The 27,932-nt window shown below is 42.9% G+C and overlaps 2 protein-coding genes across 3 annotated transcripts; one reads left to right on the plus strand and one right to left on the minus strand.

Moving 5' to 3' along the window:
* The first annotated feature begins 1,060 nt into the window (after positions 1 to 1,060).
* LOC149972640 (dnaJ homolog subfamily B member 12-like) lies at positions 1,061 to 23,337 on the plus strand. The gene is made up of 9 exons (XM_090217725.1): positions 1,061 to 1,411; positions 1,894 to 2,068; positions 2,957 to 3,102; positions 3,323 to 3,496; positions 3,634 to 3,698; positions 9,219 to 9,328; positions 14,100 to 14,272; positions 20,366 to 20,522; positions 22,425 to 23,337. Exons 1-8 carry the CDS (start codon positions 1,279 to 1,281, stop codon positions 20,485 to 20,487), a joined length of 1,098 nt encoding a protein of 365 aa, XP_090073851.1. The 5' UTR covers positions 1,061 to 1,278; the 3' UTR covers positions 20,488 to 20,522; positions 22,425 to 23,337.
* A 923-nt stretch (positions 23,338 to 24,260) lies between these two features.
* Positions 24,261 to 26,450, minus strand: LOC110531799 (DNA-damage-inducible transcript 4). Of its 2 annotated transcripts, none has more exons than XM_021615231.3 (3): positions 26,295 to 26,450; positions 25,758 to 26,029; positions 24,261 to 25,566 (listed from the first exon to the last, which is right to left on the minus strand). In XM_021615231.3, the coding sequence occupies exons 2-3, from the start codon at positions 25,963 to 25,965 to the stop codon at positions 25,061 to 25,063; spliced, it is 714 nt and encodes a 237-aa protein (XP_021470906.2). In that variant the 5' UTR covers positions 25,966 to 26,029; positions 26,295 to 26,450; the 3' UTR covers positions 24,261 to 25,060. The 2 variants fall into 2 exon arrangements, with proteins under 2 accessions (XP_021470906.2, XP_036816080.1); XM_036960185.2 differs by having other exon boundaries at positions 26,176 to 26,436.
* Positions 26,451 to 27,932: the final 1,482 nt, after the last annotated feature.

Below are 27,932 nucleotides of genomic sequence, written 5' to 3' on the forward strand. Positions count from 1 at the left end.
CTTCAACACAAGGAAGGAGCTGATCGTGGACTACAGGAGACAGCAGAGAGACCAGGTCATGAGATCAGGAAAAACTCCAGGCCCGAAAAAAGACACTAACTCATTTTTCCACACGTGGTGCCACCTCTGGCTCATTCTGACGTCTTAATATCTTGTTCTTTATTATTATTATTAAACCTTTGGATTATGTGCGTATTGTTATTTTGTATTGCTAGATATTACTGCACTGTTTGAACTAGATACATAAGCATTTTGCTGGAACTGCGATAAAACGGTACGTAGCCGTACTTCAATGAGATTTGATTCCACTTAAAACACCATCTGGCTCAATCATGGGGCTCCATAAGGGCAATTCAATTCAAAGGGCTTTATTGTCAAAGCAAGTGAAATAGATAATAAACAAAAGTGAAATAAATAATATAAAATGAACAGTAAACATTACACTCGCAAAAAGTTCCAAAGGAAATAAAGACATTTCAAATGTAATATTATGTCTATATAAAGTGTTGCAACGAATGCAAAAGGGAAAATGAATAAAAAATAAATATGGGTTGTATTTACAATGGTGTTTGTTCTTCACTGGTTGCCCTTTTCTTGCTGCTGGGATGGTAAACTGGTATTTCACCCAATAGATATGGGAGTTTTCAAATTCTTTGTGGGTCTGTGTAATATGTGACTGACTTGCCTAGTTAAATAAAGGTAAAGAAATAAAATAAAAAATATGGTCATACATTTGGCAGTTGGTTCGGAAGTGCAGCTCAGTTTCCACCTCGTTTTGTGGGCAGTGAGCACATAGCCTGTCTTCTCTTGAGAGCCATGTCTGCCTATGGCAGCCTTTCTCAATAGCAAGGCTATGCTCACTGAGTCTGTACATAGTCAAAGCTTAAGCTTAAGTTTAGGTCAGTCACAGTGGACAGGTATGCTGCCACTGTGTACTCTCTGTTTAGGGCCAAATAGCATTCAAGTTTGCTCAGTTTTTATGTTAATTATTTCCAATGTGTCAAGTAATTATATTTTTGTTATCTTATGATTTGGTTGGGTCTAATTGTGTTGCTGTCCTGGGGCTCTGTTTGTGTTTGTCAACAGGACCAGCCTGCTTCTCCAGGTTCATCTCTCTGTAGGTGATGGCTTTGTTATGGCAAGTTTGGCTCCATCTAGTAGGCAATACCAGCGTGACCCCACCACCTCGTCCCTACTCACTGCGTGGCGTCATTAGAAAGCGCCCTACAACGGCTATTATAGCGTTATTTTTTTATTTACCTCAAGCTGCGTCCCGCAATGGAAGTAAACAGGGACGAAGCAGAGCGTTGCATTGACATTGCAACTGCTGCATTAACAAATAATCAAGCAGAGAAGGCTGTTAGATTTCTAGAAAAGGCACAGAAACTTTTTCCGACGGATAAGGCGAGAGGTAAGAGACGGCCGCTTGGGAAGCGACATGAATGCCAGCTAGCATCCAGGCTATATTTTTTCTTGGGAAATTGAGGGCCCTCTATAGTTACGGAAATACGTTACCCATCTCGCTGCTATAGCTAGCTAATTATCGCCGAGTTTTCATATAAAACATCTAATCTGTCTGGATGTTGCATTGTCACTGTTGTAGTATACACAGTCCGTTTAATTCTGCTGGTTATATTAGCGAGCTACCTAACGCTAGTTATGTAGTCAGTACATTCAGTTGCACCCAATCTCATGTTGCTAGTTAAATACAAACGGTGTAGCTGCATAGCTAGCGGTCTTTGACGCTGTTACTTCGAATAACTCACTCCGTGTGCTTCTGACTGTACAAGAGGGAGATGTCATCAGAGATTTGCCCCAATGGGCCTGCTCAGTGGAGACGTTTCTGGGGGGATACTACGATACTCTAATGTTCCTCTCCATCTGTATTTCCAGCACTGCTGGACTTGATTGCAAAAAATGGTTTCACCCCTGGTCACGACAACCAGTCAGGAGGAACCAGTGATGGCACTGGGCCGAGGCAGCGAAGACCTGGGGAGGAGGACCAAGGAGAGAAGGCCTCGCAGACAGCCAAATCCTACACCTCAGATCAACTGGATGCTGTCAAGAAGTAGGATGCGTGGAATTTAGTATCATTGCAATTATTATCATATATAATGTAATTGCAAGGAAAGTGAAGGGAAAGGATAGTTAGTCAGTTGCATAACTGAATACATTCAACCAAAATGTGTCTCCCCTCATTTAACCCAACCCCTCTGAATCAGAGAGGTGCGGAGGGTTGCTTTAACCCAACCCCTCTGAATCAGAGAGGTGCGAGGGGTTGCTTTAACCCAACCCCTCTGAATCAGAGAGGTGAGGAGGGTTGCTTTAACCCAACCCCTCTGAATCAGAGAGGTGCGAGGGGTTGCTTTAACCCAACCCCTCTGAATCAGAGAGGTGAGGGGGGTTGCTTTAACCCAACCCCTCTGAATCAGAGAGGTGAGGGGGGTTGCTTTAACCCAACCCCTCTGAATCAGAGAGGTGCGGGGGGTTGCTTTAACCCAACCCCTCTGAATCAGAGAGGTGAGGGGGGTTGCTTTAACCCAACCCCTCTGAATCAGAGAGGTGAGGGGGGTTGCTTTAACCCAACCCCTCTGAATCAGAGAGGTGCGAGGGGTTGCCTTAATCGACATCCATGTCATCCCTGCCCGGAGAACAGTTGTTGGGGGTTAAATGCGAAAGGTCGCTGGCTTGGATTCAAACAGATTTTTCATCCAACACTCTTACCTGTTAGGCTACCTGCCGCCCAACGTTCCTGCTGAGCTGGGACCATATATATATATATATATTTGTTGATAAAAGCATCTGCTAAATGGCATGTTATATTGAAACTGCGTCAAGGCTTCTAAAACATTAACATCAAACATCTTTTTAACTCCCACTTTCCACAATGAATCTTCCTTATCAGAACATGAAAATATCTTGATGTTTTTATAGTTTTCTTCTTCTTTGTTTCCAGAATAAAACAGTGTAAAGACTTCTATGAGATTCTTGGAGTGAAGAAAGATGCGTCCGAAGATGATCTCAAGAAGTCATATCGAAAATTAGCGTTGAAATTCCATCCCGACAAAAACCACGCACCGGGTGCCACTGAGGCGTTTAAAGGTACGCCCCTCAAACCATACTTATTTTCTTAATTATTAGAATGTGATAACCAGTCAAAGGATCCGGTTTGACGGACACAGATTAAGCCTAGTCCTGGACTAAAAGGTGTTAAACTGAGAATGCTTTCTAGGCTAATCTGTATCCAGGAAACCGGTCCAATGAATTGTATATCATTTAATGTAATTTGAAGGTACCCAAAAAGGTGTTTGTTTCCCCCCAGCTATTGGAAATGCCTATGCCTGCCTGAGTAATGCTGACAAGAGGAAACAGTATGACCAGTGTGGTGAGGAGAAGAGACATCCGTCAAGACAGGGCCAGACCAACGGCGACTTCCAGGCCGATATTTCACCAGAGGACCTCTTCAATATGTTCTTCGGAGGGGGTTTTCCAGCAAGTGAGTGACACACACACACACACACACACACACACACACACACACACACAGTCATTAGAGACCATTACATCTGCATATTTTACTGCCACCTCCACTGCTAATGCTTTATTTATTGGTCGTCTGTTTTGCTTCTCAAGGCAACGTTCATGTATACAGAAATGGGCATCAGAGGCCAGCGGGGCAACGGGGACAACAGAGAGAGGTATGCCAGTGTTTTTTTTTTTTCGTGATTGCACATTTTCCAGTTCAGGTCTTTAAGTAGATACATTTAGCCATTTTCTAATGGCTTTCTAATGTACTGCTGCTGTACAGCAGGGGGAGTCCTTGTTGTTTTTGCACTGCAAACTGAGAATGATCTACTTGGGTAGAACTGTGTTGTTACACTACGTGACCAAAAGTATGTGGACACCTGCTTGTCCAACATCTCATTCCAAAATCATGGGCATTAATATGGAGTTGGTTCCCCCCCCCTTTGCTGCTATAACAGCCTCCACTCTTCTGGGAAGGCTTTCCACTAGATGTTGGAACATTGCTGCTATAACAGCCTCCACTCTTCTGGGAAGGCTTTCCACTAGATGTTGGAACATTGCTGCTATAACAGCCTCCACTCTTCTGGGAAGGCTTTCCACTAGATGTTGGAACGTTGCTGCTATAACAGCCTCCACTCTTCTGGGAAGGCTTTCCACTAGATGTAGGAACATTGCTGCTATAACAGCCTCCACTCTTCTGGGAAGGCTTTCCACTAGATGTTGGAACATTGCTGCTATAACAGCCTCCACTCTTCTGGGAAGGCTTTCCACTAGATGTTGGAACGCTGCTGCTATAACAGCCTCCACTCTTCTGGGAAGGCTTTCCACTAGATGTTGGAACATTGTTGTGGGGGCATGCTTCCATTCAGCCACAACAGCATTAGTGAGGTCTGACACTGATGTTGGGTGATTAGGTCTGGCTCCCAGTCGGCGTTCCAATTCATCCCAATGGTTTTTGATGGAGTTGAGGTCAGGGCTCAGTGCAGGCCAGTCAAGTTCCACTTTCGCACCGATCTCGACAAACAATTTCTGTATGGACCTCGCTTTGTGCACAGGGTCATTGTCATGCTGAAACAGAAAAGGGCCTTCCCCAAACTGTTGCCACAAAGTTGGAAGCACAGAATCGTCTTAAATGTCATTGTATGCTGTAGCGTTAAGATTTCCCTTCACTGGAACTAAGGGGCCTAACCCGAACAATGAAAAACAGCCCCAGACCATTATTCCTCCTCCACCAAACTTTACAGTTGGAACTATGCATTGGGGCAGGTAGCGTTCTCCTGGCATCTGCCAACACCAGATTCGTCTGACGGACTGCCAGAAGGTGAAGTGTGATTCATCACTTCAGAGAACGTGTTTCCACTGCTCCAGAGCCCAATGGCGGTGAGCTTTACACCACTCCAGCCGACACTTGGCATTGCACATGGTGATCATAGGCTTGTGTGTAGCTGCTCGGCCATGGAAGTCCATTTCATGAAGCTCCTGACAAACAGTTCTTGTGCTGACGTTGCTTCCAGAGGCAGTTTTGAACTCTGTAGTGAGTGTTGCAACCGAGGACAGACTATTGTTATGCTCTATGGGCTACATCGCTCGGCAGTCCTGTTCTGGGAGCTTGTGTGTCCTACTACTTCACGGCTGAGCCGTTGTTGCTCCTAGACGTTTCCACTTCAATATAACAACACTTAGTTGCCCGGGGCGGCTCTAGCAGGGTAGACATTTGATGAACTGACTTGTTGGAGAGGTGGCATCTTATGACAGTGCCATGTTGAAAGTCACTGAGCTCTTCAGTAAGGCCGTTCTACTACAAATGTTTGTCTGTGGAGATTGCATGGCAGCGTGCTCAGTTTTGTATACCTGTCAGCAATGGGTGTGGCTGAAATAGCCGAATTCACTAATTTGAAAGTGTGTCCATATACTTTTGTACATATAGTGTGTGTGAAATTAGCCTGTGCAAAGTGGATTGCTAGGCTTAAGGTCAGTAGTTGGTTTTGCAGTGTTACCAGTTAACTCTAACTAACCTGTATAGTTTACCATGTCAGTTTGTCATTGTTGTTGTTGTCTAACTAACCTGTATAGTTTACCATGTCAGTTTGTCATTGTTGTTGTTGTCTAACTAACCTGTATAGTTTACCATGTCAGTTTGTCATTGTTGTTGTCTAACTAACCTGTATAGTTTACCATGTCAGTTTGTCGTTGTTGTCGTCTAACTAACCTGTATAGTTTACCATGTCAGTTTGTCATTGTTGTTGTTGTCTAACTAACCTGTATAGTTTACCATGTCAGTTTGTCATTGTTGTTGTTGTCTAACTAACCTGTATAGTTCACCATGTCAGATTGTTGTTGTTGTCTAACTAACCTGTATAGTTTACCATGTCAGTTTGTCATTGTTGTTGTTGTCTAACTAACCTGTATAGTTTACCATGTCAGTTTGTCATTGTTGTTGTCTAACTAACCTGTATAGTTCACCATGTCAGATTGTTGTTGTTGTCTAACTAACCTGTATAGTTTACCATGTCAGTTTGTCATTGTTGTCGTCTAACTAACCTGTATAGTTTACCATGTCAGATTGTTGTTGTTGTCGTCTAACTAACCTGTATAGTTTACCATGTCAGATTGTCATTGTTGTTGTCTAACTAACCTGTATAGTTTACCATGTCAGTTTGTCATTGTTGTTGTCTAACTAACCTGTATAGTTTACCATGTCAGATTGTCATTGTTGTTGTCTAACTAACCTGTATAGTTTACCATGTCAGTTTGTCATTGTTGTTGTTGTCTAACTAACCTGTATAGTTTACCATGTCAGATTGTTGTTGTTGTTGTCTAACTAACCTGTATAGTTTACCATGTCAGTTTGTCATTGTTGTTGTTGTCTAACTAACCTGTATAGTTTACCATGTCAGTTTGTCATTGTTGTTGTTGTCTAACTAACCTGTATAGTTTACCATGTCAGATTGTTGTTGTCTAACTAACCTGTATAGTTTACCATGTCAGTTTGTCATTGTTGTTGTTGTCTAACTAACCTGTATAGTTTACCATGTCAGTTTGTCGTTGTTGTTGTTGTCTAACTAACCTGTATAGTTTACCATGTCAGTTTGTCATTGTTGTTGTTGTCTAACTAACCTGTATAGTTTACCATGTCAGTTTGTCATTGTTGTTGTCTAACTAACCTGTATAGTTTACCATGTCAGGTTGTTGTTGTTGTTGTCTAACTAACCTGTATAGTTTACCATGTCAGGTTGTTGTTGTTGTCGTCTAACTAACCTGTATAGTTTACCATGTCAGATTGTCATTGTTGTTGTCTAACTAACCTGTATAGTTTACCATGTCAGTTTGTCATTGTTGTTGTCTAACTAACCTGTATAGTTTACCATGTCAGTTTGTCATTGTTGTTGTCTAACTAACCTGTATAGTTTACCATGTCAGATTGTTGTTGTTGTTGTTGTTGTTGTTGTCTAACTAACCTGTATAGTTTACCATGTCAGATTGTTGTTGTTGTCTAACTAACCTGTATAGTTTACCATGTCAGATTGTTGTTGTTGTCTAACTAACCTGTATAGTTTACCATGTCAGATTGTTGTTGTTGTCTAACTAACCTGTATAGTTTACCATGTCAGATTGTCATTGTTGTTGTTGTCTAACTAACCTGTATAGTTTACCATGTCAGTTTGTCATTGTTGTCGTCTAACTAACCTGTATAGTTTACCATGTCAGATTGTCATTGTTGTTGTTGTCTAACTAACCTGTATAGTTTACCATGTCAGTTTGTCATTGTTGTTGTTGTCTAACTAACCTGTATAGTTTACCATGTCAGTTTGTCATTGTTGTTGTCGTCTAACTAACCTGTATAGTTTACCATGTCAGTTTGTCATTGTTGTCGTCTAACTAACCTGTATAGTTTACCATGTCAGATTGTCATTGTTGTTGTTGTCTAACTAACCTGTATAGTTTACCATGTCAGTTTGTCATTGTTGTTGTTGTCTAACTAACCTGTATAGTTTACCATGTCAGATTGTCATTGTTGTTGTCTAACTAACCTGTATAGTTTACCATGTCAGTTTGTCATTGTTGTTGTCTAACTAACCTGTATAGTTTACCATGTCAGATTGTCATTGTTGTTGTCTAACTAACCTGTATAGTTTACCATGTCAGATTGTTGTTGTTGTCTAACTAACCTGTATAGTTTACCATGTCAGATTGTTGTTGTTGTTGTCTAACTAACCTGTATAGTTTACCATGTCAGTTTGTCATTGTTGTTGTTGTCTAACTAACCTGTATAGTTTACCATGTCAGTTTGTCATTGTTGTTGTTGTCTAACTAACCTGTATAGTTTACCATGTCAGATTGTTGTTGTCTAACTAACCTGTATAGTTTACCATGTCAGTTTGTCATTGTTGTTGTCTAACTAACCTGTATAGTTTACCATGTCAGTTTGTCGTTGTTGTTGTTGTCTAACTAACCTGTATAGTTTACCATGTCAGTTTGTCATTGTTGTTGTTGTCTAACTAACCTGTATAGTTTACCATGTCAGTTTGTCATTGTTGTTGTCTAACTAACCTGTATAGTTTACCATGTCAGTTTGTCATTGTTGTTGTCTAACTAACCTGTATAGTTTACCATGTCAGTTTGTCATTGTTGTTGTCTAACTAACCTGTATAGTTTACCATGTCAGATTGTTGTTGTTGTTGTTGTTGTTGTCTAACTAACCTGTATAGTTTACCATGTCAGATTGTTGTTGTTGTCTAACTAACCTGTATAGTTTACCATGTCAGATTGTTGTTGTTGTCTAACTAACCTGTATAGTTTACCATGTCAGATTGTCATTGTTGTTGTTGTCTAACTAACCTGTATAGTTTACCATGTCAGTTTGTCATTGTTGTCGTCTAACTAACCTGTATAGTTTACCATGTCAGATTGTCATTGTTGTTGTTGTCTAACTAACCTGTATAGTTTACCATGTCAGTTTGTCATTGTTGTTGTTGTCTAACTAACCTGTATAGTTTACCATGTCAGTTTGTCATTGTTGTTGTCGTCTAACTAACCTGTATAGTTTACCATGTCAGTTTGTCATTGTTGTCGTCTAACTAACCTGTATAGTTTACCATGTCAGATTGTCATTGTTGTTGTTGTCTAACTAACCTGTATAGTTTACCATGTCAGTTTGTCATTGTTGTTGTTGTCTAACTAACCTGTATAGTTTACCATGTCAGTTTGTCATTGTTGTCTAACTAACCTGTATAGTTTACCATGTCAGGTTGTTGTTGTTGTCTAACTAACCTGTATAGTTTACCATGTCAGTTTGTCATTGTTGTTGTCTAACTAACCTGTATAGTTTACCATGTCAGGTTGTTGTTGTTGTCTAACTAACCTGTATAGTTTACCATGTCAGGTTGTTGTTGTTGTCTAACTAACCTGTATAGTTTACCATGTCAGGTTGTTGTTGTTGTCTAACTAACCTGTATAGTTTACCATGTCAGGTTGTTGTTGTTGTCTAACTAACCTGTATAGTTTACCATGTCAGTTTGTCATTGTTGTTGTTGTCTAACTAACCTGTATAGTTTACCATGTCAGATTGTTGTTGTTGTCTAACTAACCTGTATAGTTTACCATGTCAGTTTGTCGTTGTTGTCTAACTAACCTGTATAGTTTACCATGTCAGGTTGTTGTTGTCTAACTAACCTGTGTGTTGTGATTTTCAGGGAGGCTTTGCGCTCTTTGTCCAGCTGCTGCCCATCGTCATCCTAGTGGTTGTGTCAGCTCTCAGTCAGATGATGGTCTCCGCCGCCCCCTACAGCCTCAGCTTCAGGCCGTGAGTCTAACCCCTGACCCCCCCCCCACACCTGGATAATCACCTCATGGAGTAGCCTGGTCTTTATTTATTTCACCTTTATATAACCAGGTAGGTCAGTTGATAACAAGTTCTCATTTACAACTGCGACCTGCCCAAGATAAAGCAAAGCAGTGCGACAAAAACAACAACAGAGTTACACATGAGATAAACAAACGTACAGTCAACAACACAATAGAAAAATCTATATACAGTGTGTGCAAATGTAGAAGATTAGAGAGGTAAGGCAATAAGTAGGCCGTAGAGGCAAAATAATTACAATTTAGCATCAACACTGGAGTGATCGATTTGCAGATGACGTTCAAGTAGAGATACTGGGGTGCAAAAGAGCAAGAAGATAAATAACAATATGGGGGTGAGGTAGTTGCGGGTGCCATTTACAGATTGGCTATGTACAGGTGCAGTGATCGGTAAGCTGCTCTGACAGCTGATGCTTAAAGTTAGTGAGGGAGGTAAGAGTCTCCAGCTTCAGTCATTTTTGCAATTCGTTCCAGTCATTGGTAGCAGAGAACTGGAAGGAAAGGTGGCCAAAGGAAGTGTTGGCTTTTGGGGGTGACCAGTGAGATATACAGTGGGGCAAAAAAGTATTTAGTCGGCCAACAATTGTGCAAGTTCTCCCACTTAAAAAGATGAGAGAGGCCTGTAATTTTCATCATAGGTTACCTGCTGGTCAGGATGATATCTAAGAGGGTGCCCATGATTACGGATTTAGGGTTGTACCTGGTAGGTTCCTTGATAATTTGTGTGAGATTGAGGGCATCTAGTTTAGATTATAGGATGGCCGGGGTGTTAAGCATATCCCAGTTTAGGTCACCTAACAGTACGAACTCAGAAGATAGACCGGGGCAATCAATTCACATATGGTGTCCAGGGCACAGCTGGGGGCTGAGGGGGGTCTATAACAAGTGGCAACGGTGAGAGACTTGTTTCTGGAAAGGTGGATTTTTAGAAGCTCGATTCGTTTGGGCACAGACCTGGATAGTAAGACAGATCTCTGCAGGCTATCTCTGCAGTAGATTGCAACACCGCCCCCTTTGGCAGTTCTATCTTGTCGGAAAGTGTTATAGTTAGGGATGGACATTTCAGGGGTTTTGGTGGTCTTCCTAAGCCAGGATTGAGACATGGCAAGGACATCCAGGTTGGCAGAGTGTGCTAAAGCAGTGAATAAAACAAACTTAGGGAGGAGGCTTCTGATGTTAACATGCATGAAACCAAGGCTTTTACGGTTACAGAAGTCAACAAATGAGAGCGCCTGGGGAATGGGAGTGGTGCTGGGGGCTGCAGGTCCTGGGTTAACCTCTACATCCCCAGAGGAACAGAGTAGGATAAGGGTACGGCTAAAAGCAATTAGAACTGGTCGTCTAGTACATTCAGAACAGAGTAAAAGGAGCAGATTTCTGGGCGTGGAAGAATAGATTCAAGGCATAATGTACAGACAAGGGCATGGTAGGATGTGAGTACAGTGGAGGTAAACCTAGGTATTGAGTGACGATGAGAGAGGTTTTGGGAATGTTCCAACCAGGATTAATGGACATCTGGAATTTTGGAAAATTTACCGGAGTTTTGCAACCCTAGCTGTGCTGTCTTAAACTCCTATAGTCAGATATCTGACTATGCTGTATTATTACACAACTTCCCCCAGAATAATGCAATCATTTGATGAGTCTTCTTTCCTTGTATTACAAAATGCTGAACTGTCTTTGATTATCCTCCAGTTGCTATGTTATCCTGCTATGACAATGGATTTCACAATTTGGAAATTTTTTGGAAAGGTTGGTTTTCAGCAGTTTTTTTTTGTGTTTGCTAGCTGTATTAGTTTGACTTGGGTGGTGAGATGGCACCCTATTCCCTATATAGTGCATTATCCCTATGGGCTCTGTTCAATGGTAGGACACTAAATAAGGACTAGGGTGCCATTTGGAACACCGCCTGGTAGTCTTTAGGGAGGTCACAGGTCATAGATTGACTTTAGGGGAAAGTAGTCGTCAGCATGGACTCTTTGTCCCGTGTTTAAGGCCCGGTGATGAATGGCCCGTGTTTAAGGCCCGGTGATGAATGGCCCGTGTTTAAGGCCCGGTGATGAATGGCCCGTGTTTAAGGCCCGGTGATGAATGGCCCGTGTTTAAGGCCCGGTGATGAATGGCCCGTGTTTAAGGCCCGGTGATGAATGGCCCGTGTTTAAGGCCCGGTGAAGGCTGGCCCGTGTTTAAGGCCCGGTGAAGGCTGGCCCGTGGTGAAGGCTGGCCCGTGGTGAAGGCTGGCCCGTGGTGAAGGCTGGCCCGTGGTGAAGGCTGGCCCGTGGTGAAGGCTGGCCCGTGGTGAAGGCTGGCCCGTGGTTAAGGCTCAGTGATGGCTGGTAGGCTTGAGCAGTATACCAGGGTATTTGGAAAAAGCCACGGTATGGTTTTTCAATACCGTTAAAACTATTTATTTGTAATTTCTCAATAAATGTGAATATGTGTAGCTACTTTTTAAATTAATACCCACAGTCAACTTGTGCACTAAGGGAAAGTGTGATACCTAGTCAGTTGTACAACTGAATGCCTTCAACTGAAATGTGTCATCCTTATTTAACCCTCTGAATCAGAGAGGTGAAGGAGTCATTTAACCCTCTGAATCAGAGAGGTGAAGGAGTCATTTAACCCAACCCCTCTGAATCAGAGAGGTGAAGGAGTCATTTAACCCAACCCCTCTGAATCAGAGAGGTGCGGGAAGCTACCTTAATCAACATCCACGTCATCGGCGCCCGGGGAACAGTGGGTTAAACTGCCTTGCTCAGGGGCAGAATGACAGATTTTTACCCTGTCAACTCCGGGATTCGATCCAGCAAACTTTTGGTTACTGGCCCTACGCACCTAACCACCAGGCTATCACCACCAATACCCTACTCCTCTGTCTGTCTGTTATCACCACTGTTACTGTCGTGTGGGAGACTATAGTGATTGTGTCAGAGAGTAGTTGAAGGGATTGGTGTTGGTGGGTTGGATCATGTGAAGCTGCTTCACTGGGATGGCAGGTAGCCTAGTAGTTAGAGCGTTGGGCCACTAACCAGCAGGTAGCCTAGTGGTTAGAGCATTGGGCCAGTAACCAGTAGGTAGCCTAGTGGTTAGAGCGTTGGGCCAGTAACTAGCAGGTAGCCTAGTGGTTAGAGCATTGGGCCAGTAACCAGCAGGTAGCCTAGTGGTTAGAGCATTGGGCCAGTAACCAGCAGGTAGCCTAGTGGTTAGCGCGTTGGGCCAGTAACCAGCAGGTAGCCTAGTGGTTAGAGCGTTGGGCCAGTAACCAGCAGGTAGCCTAGTGGTTAGAGCGTTGGGCCAGTAACTAGCAGGTAGCCTAGTGGTTAGAGCATTGGGCCAGTAACCAGCAGGTAGCCTAGTGGTTAGAGCATTGGGCCAGTAACCAGCAGGTAGCCTAGTGGTTAGAGAGTTGGGCCAGTAACCAGCAGGTAACCTAGTGGTTAGAGAGTTGGGCCAGTAACCAGCAGGTAGCCTAGTGGTTAGAGCATTGGGCCAGTAACCAGCAGGTAGCCTAGTGGTTAGAGCATTGGGCCAGTAACCAGTAGGTAGCCTAGTGGTTAGAGAGTTGGGCCAGTAACCAGCAGGTAACCTAGTGGTTAGAGAGTTGGGCCAGTAACCAGCAGGTAGCTTAGTAGTTAGAGCATTGGTCCAGTAACTGAAAGGTTGCAAGATCGATTCCCCGAGCTGACAAGGTAAAAAAAAATAATCTGTTGTTCGGCCCCTGAACAAGGCAGTTAACCCACTGTTCCCTGGTAGGCTGTCGATGTAAATAAGAATTTGTTCTTAACTGACTTGCCTAGTTAAATAAAAATAATTTTAAAAATTCACTCACTACTCTCTCTGTCTTTCTGTCTCTGTCTCTCTGTATCTCTCTCTCTGTCTTTCTCTCTGTCTTTCTGTCTCTCTATCTCTCTCTCTGTCTTTCTGTCTCTCTCTGTCTCGCTGTCTCTCTCTCTCTGTCTCGCTGTCTCTGTATCTCTCTCTCTGTCTTTCTCTCTGTCTTTCTGTCTCTCTATCTCTCTCTCTGTCTTTCTGTCTCTCTCTGTCTCGCTGTCTCTGTATCTCTCGCTGTCTCTGTATCTCTCTCTCTCTGTCTCGCTGTCTCTGTATCTCTCTCTCTGTCTTTCTGTCTCTCTATCTCTCTCTCTGTCTTTCTGTCTCTGTCTCGCTGTCTCTCTCTCTCTGTCTCGCTGTCTCTGTATCTGTATCTCTGTCTTTCTCTCTGTCTTTCTGTCTCTCTATCTCTCTCTCTGTCTTTCTGTCTCTCTCTGTCTCGCTGTCTCTCTCTCTGTCTCGCTGTCTCTGTATCTCTCTCTCTGTCTTTCTCTCTGTCTCTGTATCTCTCGCTGTCTCTGTATCTCTCTCTCTCTGTCTCGCTGTCTCTGCATCTCTCTCTCTGTCTCGCTGTCTCTGCATCTCTCTCTCTGTCTTTCTCTCTGTCTTTCTGTCTCTCTATCTCTCTCTCTGTCTTTCTGTCTCTCTCTGTCTCGCTGTCTCTCTCTCTCTGTCTCGCTGTCTCTGTATCTCTCTCTCTCTTTCTCTCTGTCTTTCTGTCTCTATCTCTCTCTCTGTCTTTCTGTCTCTCTCTGTCTCGCTGTCTCTGTATCTCTCTCTCTCTGTCTCGCTGTCTCTGTATCTCTCTTTCTCTGTCTCGCTGTCTCTGTATCTCTCTCTCTCTGTCTCGCTGTCTCTGTCTGTATCTCCATCAAATTCAGGTCTATTGGACACACCCACAAGAGGTACACGGAGACCTTGAGGGTGCCGTACTATGTGGGAGACCACTTCTCCAGGGAGTACAACGGACTGAATCTGAAGACTGTGGAGAGGAGTGTGGAGGATGACTACATCTCCAACCTCAGAAACAACTGCTGGAAGGAGAAACAACAGAGTACGTTCACTTTGTAGTGTGAGAATAACATGGTCATTTAGCAGACACTTCCAGAACGGTCAGCGTGGACAGTGACACCTAATTCAGTATGTTGATCCATGTGGGAATCGAACCCACAACCCCATACTCTTAGAACTACAGCTGCTGGAAGGAGAAACAACAGAGTACGTTCACATTGTAGTGTGAGAATAACATGGTCATTTAGCAGACACTTCCAGAACGGTCAGCGTGGACAGTGACACCTAATTCAGTATGTTGATCCGTGTGGGAATCGAACCCACAACCCCATACTATTAGAACTACAGCTGCTGGAAGGAGAAACAACAGAGTACGTTCACATTGTAGTGTGAGAATAACACGGTCATTTAGCAGACACTTCCAGAACGGTCAGCGTGGACAGTGACACCTAATTCAGTATGTTGATCCGTGTGGGAATCGAACCCACAACCCCATACTCTTAGAACTACAGCTGCTGGAAGGAGAAACAACAGAGTACGTTCACATTGTAGTGTGAGAATAACATGGTCATTTAGCAGACACTTCCAGAACGGTCAGCGTGGACAGTGACACCTAATTCAGTATGTTGATCCGTGTGGGAATCGAACCCACAACCCCATACTATTAGAACTACAGCTGCTGGAAGGAGAAACAACAGAGTACGTTCACTTTGTAGTGTGAGAATAACATGGTCATTTAGCAGACACTTCCAGAACGGTCAGCGTGGACAGTGACACCTAATTCAGTATGTTGATCCGTGTGGGAATCGAACCCACAACCCCATACTATTAGAACTACAGCTGCTGGAAGGAGAAACAACAGAGTACGTTCACATTGTAGTGTGAGAATAACATGGTCATTTAGCAGACACTTCCAGAACGGTCAGTGTGGACAGTGACACCTAATTCAGTATGTTGATCCGTGTGGGAATCGAACCCACAACCCCATACTCTTAGAACTACAGCTGCTGGAAGGAGAAACAACAGAGTACGTTCACATTGTAGTGTGAGAATAACATGGTCATTTAGCAGACACTTCCAGAACGGTCAGCGTGGACAGTGACACCTAATTCAGTATGTTGATCCGTGTGGGAATCGAACCTACAACCCCATACTATTAGAACTACAGCTGCTGGAAGGAGAAGTAGGTAGACTTTTCTAACAAGCTTCTTCTCCGTTGACCTTTTTGTCTGTCTTTGGGATGATGAAGTTGTACTATTGATGAATCAATATTCTCCAAATCAGATGTTATTGGTCACGTACACGTGTCTAGCAGATGTTATTGGTCACGTACACGTGTCTAACAGATGTTATTGGTCACGTACACGTGTCTAACAGATGTTATTGGTCACGTACACGTGTTTAGCAGATGTTATTGGTCACGTACACGTGTTTAGCAGATGTTATTGGTCACGTACACGTGTTTAGCAGATGTTATTGGTCACGTACACGTGTTTAGCAGATGTTATTGGTCACATTCACATGGTTAGCAGATGTTATTGGTCACATACACATGGGTAGCAGATGTTATTGGTCACATTCACATGGTTAGCAGATGTTATTGGTCACGTACACATGGTTAGCAGATGTTATTGGTCACGTACACGTGTTTAGCAGATGTTATTGGTCACGTACACATGGTTAGCAGATGTTATTGGTCACGTACACATGGTTAGCAGATGTTATTGGTCACGTACACGTGTTTAGCAGATGTTATTGGTCACGTACACATGGTTAGCAGATGTTATTGGTCACATTCACATGGTTAGCAGATGTTATTGGTCACATACACAGGGTTAGCAGATGTTATTGGTCACATACACATGGTTAGCAGATGTTATTGGTCACGTACACGTGTTTAGCAGATGTTATTGGTCACATTCACATGGTTAGCAGATGTTATTGGTCACATACACAGGGTTAGCAGATGTTATTGGTCACATACACATGGTTAGCAGATGTTATTGGTCACATACACATGGGTAGCAGATGTTATTGGTCACATTCACATGGTTAGCAGATGTTATTGGTCACGTACACATGGTTAGCAGATGTTATTGGTCACGTACACATGGTTAGCAGATGTTATTGGTCACATTCACATGGTTAGCAGATGTTATTGGTCACGTACACATGGTTAGCAGATGTTATTGGTCACGTACACGTGTTTAACAGATGTTATTGGTCACGTACACGTGTTTAGCAGATGTTATTGGTCACGTACACGTGTTTAGCAGATGTTATTGGTCACGTACACGTGTCTAGCAGATGTTATTGGTCACGTACACGTGTCTAGCAGATGTTATTGGTCACGTACACGTGTCTAACAGATGTTATTGGTCACGTACACGTGTCTAGCAGATGTTATTGGTCACGTACACGTGTTTAACAGATGTTATTGGTCACGTACACGTGTTTAACAGATGTTATTGGTCACGTACACGTGTCTAGCAGATGTTATTGGTCACGTACACGTGTTTAACAGATGTTATTGGTCACGTACACGTGTCTAGCAGATGTTATTGGTCACGTACACGTGTCTAGCAGATGTTATTGGTCACGTACACGTGTCTAGCAGATGTTATTGGTCACATTCACATGGTTAGCAGATGTTATTGGTCACATACACGTGTCTAGCAGATGTTATTGGTCACGTACACGTGTTTAGCAGATGTTATTGGTCACGTACACGTGTTAACAGATGTTATTGGTCACGTACACGTGTCTAGCAGATGTTATTGGTCACGTACACATGGTTAGCAGATGTTATTGGTCACGTACACGTGTTAACAGATGTTATTGGTCACGTACACGTGTCTAGCAGATGTTATTGGTCACGTACACGTGTTTAACAGATGTTATTGGTCACGTACACATGGTTAGCAGATGTTATTGGTCACGTACACGTGTCTAGCAGATGTTATTGGTCACGTACACGTGTTTAACAGATGTTATTGGTCACGTACACGTGTTTAACAGATGTTATTGGTCACGTACACGTGTTTAACAGATGTTATTGGTCACGTACACGTGTTAACAGATGTTATTGGTCACGTACACGTGTTTAACAGATGTTATTGGTCACGTACACGTGTTTAACAGATGTTATTGGTCACGTACACGTGTTAACAGATGTTATTGGTCACGTACACGTGTCTAGCAGATGTTATTGGTCATGTACACATGGTTAGCAGATGTTATTGGTCACGTACACGTGTTAACAGATGTTATTGGTCACGTACACGTGTTAACAGATGTTATTGGTCACGTACACGTGTCTAGCAGATGTTATTGGTCACGTACACGTGTTTAACAGATGTTATTGGTCACGTACACGTGTTAACAGATGTTATTGGTCACGTACACGTGTCTAGCAGATGTTATTGGTCACGTACACGTGTCTAGCAGATGTTATTGGTCACGTACACGTGTCTAACAGATGTTATTGGTCACGTACACGTGTCTAACAGATGTTATTGGTCACGTACACGTGTCTAACAGATGTTATTGCGGATTTAGTGAAATGCTTGTGTTTCTCGCTCCAACAGTGCAGTAATATCTAACAATACACACACATCTAAAGTAAAGGAAGGGAATTAAGAATATATAAATATTTAGACAATCAATGTCAGAGCGACATAAACTAAGATACATTAGAATAGGATAGAATACAGTGTGTACAAATGAGACGAGTTATGCAAAATATGTCAACATAAAGTGACTAGTGTTCCATTATTAAAGGGGCCAGTGATTTCAAGTCTATGTACAGTAGGGCAGCAGCCTCTCTGTGTTAGTGACGGCTGTTTAACAGTCTGATGGCCTTGAGATAGAAGCTGTTTTTCAGTCTCTAGGTCCCTGCTTTGATGCACCTGTACTGACCTCGCCTTCTGGATGGTAGCGGGGTGAACAGGCAGTGGCTCGGGTGGTGATGATGCACCTGTACTGACCTCGCCTTCTGGATGATAGCGGGGTGAACAGGCAGTGGCTCGGGTGGTGATGATGCACCTGTACTGACCTCGCCTTCTGGATGGTAGCGGGGTGAACAGGCAGTGGCTCGGGTGGTGATGATGCACCTGTACTGACCTCGCCTTCTGGATGGTAGCGGGGTGAACAGGCAGTGGCTCGGGTGGTGATGATGCACCTGTACTGACCTCGCCTTCTGGATGGTAGCGGGGTGAACAGGCAGTGGCTCGGGTGGTGATGATGCACCTGTACTGACCTCGCCTTCTGGATGGTAGCGGGGTGAACAGGCAGTGGCTCGGGTGGTGATGATGCACCTGTACTGACTTCGCCTTCTGGATGGTAGCGGGGTGAACAGGCAGTGGCTCGGGTGGTGATGATGCACCTGTACTGACCTTGCCTTCTGGATGGTAGCGGGGTGAACAGGCAGTGGCTCGGGTGGTGATGATGCACCTGTACTGACCTCTCCTTCTGGATGATAGCGGGGTGAACAGGCAGTGGCTCGGGTGGTGATGATGCACCTGTACTGACCTCGCCTTCTGGATGGTAGCAGGGTGAACAGGCAGTGGCTCGGGTGGTGATGATGCACCTGTACTGACCTCGTCTTCTGGATGGTAGCGGGGTGAACAGGCAGTGGCTCGGGTGGTGATGATGCACCTGTACTGACCTCTCCTTCTGGATGATATCGGGGTGAACAGGAAGTGGCTCGGGTGGTTATTGTCCTGGATGATCTTTATGGCCTTCCTGTGACATCGGGCGGTGTAGGTGTCCTGGAGGGCATTTAGTTTGCCCCCCGTGGTGCGTTGTGCAGACCTCACCACCCTCTGGAGAGCCCTGCGGTCAATTCCACGTGGCTGGCTACTTTTAAAATGAATGTGTACTGGAGGAGTGTTTTAATGATTTAGTTTGGAGGCTTCGGGTGTTCTGATCCGACCTTAACCGGTTGTGTTCTGTTTGCTGTAACGTAAGATGGATAACACGGTACCAGAAAGTGATATTCTCTGTGAAGAAATAGCACTACTTCACATGCAGAGGAGGCTGGTGATGGGAGGACGGCTCATAATAATGGCTGAAATACAGTGACTGGCATGTAGGGACCTAAAAAAACATATATATATTTTTGTTGCCTGATTCTGTTTTTTCCATGTTGTTTTCCCAGGTTTCAATTTCCTACAGTTTCATGTTTTTGCTCTCAATCAAGTCCACAACACTGCTTAAACCACATCAGGAGAACACTTAAGGTCTGGGATTATGTTGATAAATGTTTGGGTCTAGTTACCATTTTAATTCCAGTGTACTGAGGCTGTTTGTTTTAGAGGTGTTTTTGTAAAACCAAATAGCCACAATAATCATCCTCATATGGTTCTGCCAGGTCAGCACAGCCTACTTCCTAGATGACATTTAATGTGAGAAGGATTTTGGATAAGGAAAGGATTTCCCATGTCCAGAAAGATCATCGCTAGCGGCGACACACCACACATACAGACGGGGAATTCTCATTGGCTCTTCAGAAAGTTGCAGGAAATACCAATCACTGATTCATTCTGTTCATGTCTTATGATAAACTTAATTTTCAATTAATTTATTTGATTCCCTACTAAGTTTAGTACATTGTTGGATTCCGTTTTAATGTCTGGATTCCGTGATTCCGTCCTCATTCTCATCATTGCGGATTTTCTCAAACCCTAGGAATGGTACAATTCCATTTATTCTGTTCCAGACATTACTATGAGCCTGTCCTCCTATTTTAAAGTGCCAGCCACCGCTGTTTCCATGGCAGGGGGAAAGACACACAGCAGTTTTACATTACAACACATCATTCAGATGATTGGTTGTCTGGGCAAAATGCAAAGGAATTAGGATCCTCTTTTCAGCCTCTATTGTACTTCCTGTTATCTTATTTAACTTGTATTGTACTGGATGCCCAAGTAGGCGTTTGTCTTAGACTACATCACAGTTCTGCTCCCTTCTCCCAAGGTGTCCACTTGCTCAGTTTTGTGCATGGATTTAACGATAGTGGAAACTCACTCCAGACAATGCTTACAACAATCATATGCTTTTAAATCCACGACAGGGAGCGCAGACTTCTGGGAAATATTGGGGACTGAGCCGTTGTACTTTTGTTGTTGTGTTCCAGAGGAGGGCCTGCTGTATCGAGCTCGCTATTTTGGAGACAATGAGTTGTACCAGAGGGCTCAGAAGATGGGCACACCGAGCTGCTCCAGGCTGTCTGACATCTCCGTTTCCTTGGGTGGTTAAATATAAAGGAAGGCTGTTGATCGCCACACTGATAGGTAAGAGCTCACCACTAAAACAACCCAAAATGGCACCCTATTCCCTTTCTAGTGCACTACTTTTGACCAGGGCCCATAGGACACTATAGGGAATAGGATGCCATTATGGACACAGTCAGGCACAGTCTGTCTCTATATAAGGCTCTGTTGTTGTAGTGTCCCCATTGGGTTAGTTATGAAGTCCTACTGAACTATGTACAATGGCAAGAAGAAGTATATGAACCCTTTGGAATTACCTGGATTTCTGCATAAATTAGTCATACAATTTGATCTGATCTTTATCTAAGTCACAACAACAGACAAACACAGTCTGCTGAAAGTAATAACACACAAACAATTATACTTTTTCATGTCTTTATTGAACACACCGTGTAAACATTAACAGTGCAGGGTGGGAAACGTATGTGAACCCTTGGATTTAATAACTGGTTGACCCTAATTTGGCAGCAATAACCTCAACCAAATGTTTTCTGTAGTTGCGGATCAGACCTGCACAACGGTCAGGAGGAATTTTGGACCATTCCTCTTTACAAAACTGTTTCAGTTCAGCAATATTCTTGGGATGTTTGGTGTGAACCGCTCTCGAGGTCATGCCACAGCATCTCAAATGGGTTGAGGTCAGGACTCTGACTGGGCCAATCCAGAAGGTGTATTTTCTTCTGTTGAAGCCTTTCTGTTGTTGATTTACTTCTGTGTTTTGGGTTGTTGTCCTGTTGCATCACTCAACTTCTGTTGAGCTTCAATTGGTGGACAGACAGCCTTACATTCTCCTTCAAAATGTCTTGATAAACTTGGGAATTAATTTTTCCGTTGATGATAGCAAGCTGTTCAGGCCCTGAGGCAGCAAAGCAGCTCCAAACCATGATGCTCCCTCTACCAGACTTTACAGTTGGGATGAGGTTTTGATGTTGGTGTGCTGTGCCTTTTTGTTCTCCACACATAGTGTTGTGTCTTCCTTCCAAACAACTCAACTGTAGTTTCATCTGTCCACAGAATATGTTTCCAGTACCGCTGTGGAACATCCAGGTGCAATTATGCAAATTTCAGATGTGCAGTAATGTTTTTATTGGACAGCAGTGGCTTCTTCCGTGGTGTCCTCCCATGAACACCGTTCTTGTTTAGTGTTTTACGTATCGTAGACTCGTCAACAGAGATGTTAGCATGTTCCAGAGATTTTTGTCTTTAGCTGACACTCTAGGATTCTTCTTAACCTCATTGAGCATTCTGCGCTGTGCTCTTGCAGTCATGTTTGCAGGACGGCCACTCCTAGGGAGAGTAGCAACAGTGCTGAACTTTCTACATTTATAGACATTTTGTTTTACTGTGGACTGATGAACATCAAGGCTTTTAGTGATACTTTTGTAGCCCTTTCCAGCTTTATGCAAGTCAACAATTCTTCATCTTAGGTTTTCTGAGGTCTCTTCTGTTCGAGGCATGGGTCACATCAGGCAATGCTTCTTGTGAATAGCAAACTCACATTTTGTGAGTGTTTTTTATAGGGCAGGGCAGCTCTAACCAACATCTCCAATCTCATCTCATTGATTGGACTCCAGGTTAGCTGACTCCTGTTTTAGCTTTTGGAAAAGTCATTAGCCTAGGGGGGTTCAAATACTTTATCCAACCTACACTGTGATTATTTAAATGATGTATTCAATATAGACAAGAAAAATACCATGTGTGTTATTAGTTTAAGCAGACTGTTTGTCTATTGTTGTGACTTAGATGAAGATCAGATCAAATTTGATGACCAATGTTTGAGAAATTCCAGGTAATTTCAAAGGGTTCACACACTTCTTCTTGCCACGGTATGTTATGAAGGTCTACCTAACTATGTAACTTATGAGTCCCATGAACAGAGTGCACATGTCCAAACTGAATTGTTTTTTGCTCTCTCTCTTTTAGGTAGTTATATCGAAACCGCAAAAAAACAAAACAATTTTATTGCCTGTAAATACGTACGCTTTTCAACATTCGGGACTGTGACTTCACTGCACACCAAAACTCGGACAGACTCTCTCTCTCCTTGAGTTGGAGATCTCGTATGGCGAAGAAGAAGAGAATGACCTAAAGTCTTGTTGAGGAAGAATGAAAGCCCTCTGTGTTGATGATCATGGTGATGTGTCATGAAGTGACTGTGCTCTGTTACAAGCTGACTGTTTTACAAATGCACTGTTAGGGACTCCTGCTTTTACCCTCTTACGTCCTAAATGCCACACTATTTACTATATAGTGCACTACTTTTTTTGTTTTTTTTAAATCCGGGCCCATAGGGCTCTGGTCACAAGTAGTGCAGCATATAGAGAATAGGGTGCTATTTTAGGATGCACCCTCGAGTCAGATGATGTAAGGGCGGTGTTATAATCAGGAAATACTCCGATCAGAAGTGGTTCGTTATAGACGTCCTCCTTTTAGCAAGTGATACTTCCGAGATATTCATCTTTTATTTCGATCTGGTGAAAACATCGAAGACAGTTGGTTTCCTGATTTTATACTTTATACGTAAATTATGATTTTCACTATGCAGGGATTATATATATTCTCCTATCAGAGTCAGTAAGGTAAACATACACCTCTCGGAGACATGTACTGAGCAATTTTAATTTTGCAGACCTATGTATTTACAATGAGTGAACCCAGTGACTGAGAAAGTAATTTTATTTATTGTTGGAATTCTAAAATATAAAAAATGTTTTTAATCAAGATTTTCTTCATTAGAACACAACGGCTATCTAATAAAGTAGGTCTTGCTCACGATGACACGTCCATATTATGTTTTTACTCAAACAGGGAAAATAAATATTCTACGTGCCCCATCTGTCATTCTTCCTCTCTCTGTGTGTGTGTGTGTGTGTGTGGGAGAGCTGGGAGCTGGACAAGTGCCCAGACCAGTGAGTGCATTACTCATCAAAAAAATTGGCTTGTACAACAGTGACTAGCTGTAGCAAAGACGTGAAGATGTGCACGTTTTCTACCAAACCAGGTGGCCGCTGTTGTGCACGTTTCCCAGGGACGGCTTCATTCCACAACGCTTCAGTATCTACAATATGTATTTAAAACCACAAGCAAATCAATGGTGAGGAACTAGAAGTAATAACAATGAACATCTACCCTGGGGCCGGTCGGTTTTTATATACTTCTCAGTACTCGACTGCCCCTTTTAGAACAGACGTCTTCCAAGGAAATGTGTCTCATATACACAGGCCATTTCTTGGGATACTGCAATATATTTCTCAGTTTATGGTCAACACCTGTAGTTCACTTGCTGTATCGCTAGAGGGCGCTAACGCAAGGAAAAAAACACGTCTGAGAAAAACAAGTGGAGACAAAGGCCCTGCAATGAATGGAGAAAAACAAAAAAAATGCGCCTGTGTTGCAAAGAATCCTAGTATCTAATGCTGTGTTGCTTCATGATCCTTCAGAACTATTCATGTTCCAGTTCATCTAATGATGAGCCTTTCCTACTCTGGCTACTTTTACACAATACACAGGCAGATAAATGTGGATCATTTGTCCCAATTAGATATAAGATCTAAAGAAGAATAAAGATCTGATCTAACTGATCAAAAGTCAAGCCCAATCAGTGGGGGGGGGGGGACAGAATTTTGTTGCCTGTGTAAAATGCAGCCACTGTGTGCAACCTACATATGGTGTTCTTGATTCAATGAGGTAAAAGTGGAGTTTCATTCAGTGATAGGTCTCATAAGACAATCTGAAAGGTTTGGTCAAAGCAACAATGAGTTTTGTAAACAAAAAATATTTTATTGTCCGAGGTTCATAAAATGGAAAGTATCAAGACAGTACAGATATTTGAATATCAAATAAAATGATGCACAGATGAGTATGCAGGAGGACAATCCAGTCGAAACCGGAAATAAAGAATCAAGTAAACTGACCTGTGGTGCACAGAATGGACGCTACAGACGGAGAAGCCAGTACTGCTAAGTAATGTTGGTCTCTAACCAAACATGTCAATCTGGTCCCCTCACCATAGTGTACAATGAAATGCCATGAAGAAAAAATTATATTACCACAGTTTCTAAATGGCCACATACAAACATTACCACACAGCTAGCTGCCATTGTCTGGTTTCAATAGAAACAGGTAAACATTTTTAATAATAAATGGAAAACCAAACCACCCATCTTGTATAAAAATAGATATTAGTGGTTTGCAAAAGTGCCAGAAACTTCATTTTTCAGTGTTTGAGTTAACACCATTCTCTTAAGCACACTAAACTACTCACGTACCATTTACTGTGTGGCTCCCTGTTCCATTCTCTTAAGCACAATAGTTGTTCTTATTAACTTTCCACGTACCATTTACGGTGGCTCCCCTACACAGGAACGCCAATCGGCAAATAATGAACATAGCAAAGTAATCGGCGATTCATCTTAACAGTTAAGAAAATGTCCTAGAAAATCATACATTTGACTAGAATCCCAAACGTTGATCACTAGGGCTCTGATGAGCGTTGTAGGTAGGACACTTGGTACAAGGTTTATTAGAAAAATATCTAAAGAAAGTCTCTTTGGTTTCTTTCAGCATTCTTCAATGAGCAACTCTTCAGAGCTGTACAGTTTCTTCTTGATCACTCTGAAGCCCGTGCTCAGTCTAATTGCCTGTCTCTTTACGGGACTGGATGGAGACTTTGTGGAGAAAAGCCCTTGGATTTTGGGCCACAGTCCTCCAGAATCGAGCCTCAGCACCAGTGTGAGCTGGAAGGTAGGGACGAGATATGGGTCCACGGCGATCTGTTCCATACTCTGACACACCTCCCCCTGTTCCACACAGAGGTCTATGAGAGCCCCCCTCAGGCCACAGGGCTCGCTGGCCGCCAGGTGAAGGAGCTCTTGGCCTATGTGTTCTAGAAGCTTCTCAGGGATGAGTAGTTTCGAACATCTAAGGGCACCGTCTTTGGCTTCCCTTAAGCTACTGGCAATTAGGTGCACAAGTTCTTTCAGAAGGGTCTCCTCCATTGAGAGGAGATCCTCATATAGCACGTTGCTGAAGTCATCAGATGAGGAGATAGAGGGAAAGTCAAACCCTGAAAAGGCAGAGGACAGTTTTAGTCATACAGAAGAACATCAGATTGACAACAAAAAAATAGATCTAACTAGCAATAATAACCTGGTCTCAGATCTGTTTGTTTCTGTATTAAATAGCCAACTCCTATCCTCAATAAGACAGCACAAACAGGTTAGGGGACCAGGCTAGGTCGAGTTATTAAATATTTACCGGAGTCTGAGAGATCAGTCCTGCTGCCATTGTCTGAGTCGGAGTCTAAACTGTGACGGCTGCTCTGGCCGTCTCCACTGAAGTCCGTTAACTTCTGCACCAGTTTCCCCCATGAAGACCTTTTGGCGGTGGCGTCCATTGGAGAAGGAGATGAGCTGAAGATATCTAAATCATGGACCATCATGGTTGTAGGAAGTGCATGCATCATTTCCAACTGGTCAAGTGTTCAACTTCTTGTAACTTTCCAAGTCTCAGGGATCATAGATCAGGTTCTGTGGAGAGAAATAAGGGCAAAAGATGAGACCACTGAATTTGAAATGAAGAGTAGCTCGCTAGGTACAGTAACGTTGACTAGCTAGAATTTACACATCAGACAATCTAACAATACAGCTAGTTATCTATTGTAATAAACGTTTACCGAGTGGAGGAAAGGCAGTTGACTAAGCTAGCTAACGTTAGTCCTTTCATTCCCTTGTTCAAAGTTGACGGTCGAGACAATAGGTTGAAACAATAGCCAGTGACAGTAATGATACTTACAAAGATATGTTGCTAACGTGGAAATGTTCTTTCTGTTGCTAATCCAGTTTATTTATTTTTGTTGCTGCGATTGAGGACAAAGACTTCCCAGTCAAGCCGACTATACATGTAACTCTACCGTCGCACAGCTGCTCAGCTCTGCAGATATTCTGCAACGACGAAACTGTTTAAATATGCAGACGGGAGAATAGCACGCCCAGTTCTCACTTTTCAGCCAATCAGAGGCAGGACAGCGCGCCCAGCTCTCACTCTTCAGCCAATCAGAAGCAGGGGCACGTCATCGGTGTTCTATCTTGCCTGGTAACATGCGGTTAATCACAGAGGGGGCAGAAGGAAGGACACAGACATGGTGAAGGGGGGGTGGGACCCTCAAAATGTATTTTCTGATCGGGAAAAACACCAGCTACAGTCTTTGTTGCACGTAGTACTAGCCCGGACATAGCCAGGACATCTTAAAACTCCGTGCACTTGTTCATTTCCAAAAGAATAGGACGCAATACATTGACTAAGCAGAAAGTGTAACATTACGTCATGGGTTTGGAACCATGTATCTGATTTAAACTGAGCGTATTACATTGTACCAGCTGAGTAGGCATAGTCCACTGCTTACTACACTACACATAGTTCTAGATACAACATGCATTTTACCTGATACCCTAAAAATAACTTACAACAGCAGGGTCATCAATTTGGTGGTGCGTAGTTATGATTTTACTTGCAAGAATAACTGTCGAAAATGTTTTGTCATCATTTGGTGGTGCATAGCTATGATTTTACTTGCGAGAATAACTGTCGAAAATGTTGTTTTGTCATCCCATGTACCCCCCTCCCCCCCAAGCCCCCCAAACCACAGGCAATAGGCATAGAAACTGTCCACTGCAGATAAACAAGAGAACCGCAGACAATGGACACACTTCTGGTTATAATACAGCTCGACTTTATACGTTTTCATGTTGTCTTTACATTATGTCAATTCATCAGTTGGTTACAGTAACAGCTCTTTGTGTTATTCAGTCCAGGTATGTTACTATGTTATGCTCAGCTGCTGTTGTAGTACATACTGTATATTGTAACTTTGCATCTTCCACTCCCCACAGGATAGAATATTCTCTGTTACCATTTGTACAGCAAGGCAGAGAGCATTTACAGGTATACTGATCCTTTATCAACAAACGACATTATATTAGTCTCAGACGTATTGCTGAACTGTCTGTAATACCTTATCTGTTGATCATGTTGCTGATGTCACTATAAAAAGGATAACATGGTGACTATTGAGTGTGAGGAACTGTTTTCAGGAAGTGGGTTGGAACATTATCTTCATGTCGTGAACATCATGTTCTTAATGCAGATAAACAAATTAGTTGGTTTTGTGTTTGGAGGATGCAGGGACACGTTTTGCATTGTTCTGTGGTTTAAAAAAAAAATAATTGTCACATACACCGGATTAGGTGCAGTGAAATGTGTTGTTTTACATTGTCAGTCATAGTAGTATGATAGGTGTTGTTTTACAGGGTCAGTCATAGTAGTATGATAGGTGTTGTTTTACAGGGTCAGTCATAGTAGTATGATAGGTGTTGTTTTACAGGGTCAGCCATAGTAGTATGATAGGTGTTGTTTTACAGGGTCAGTCATAGT

Source organism: Oncorhynchus mykiss, chromosome 23 (genome assembly GCF_057628025.1).
Source record: "Oncorhynchus mykiss isolate SJ-2025 chromosome 23, ASM5762802v1, whole genome shotgun sequence".
In the NCBI taxonomy this organism is placed as follows: Eukaryota; Metazoa; Chordata; class Actinopteri; order Salmoniformes; family Salmonidae; genus Oncorhynchus; species Oncorhynchus mykiss.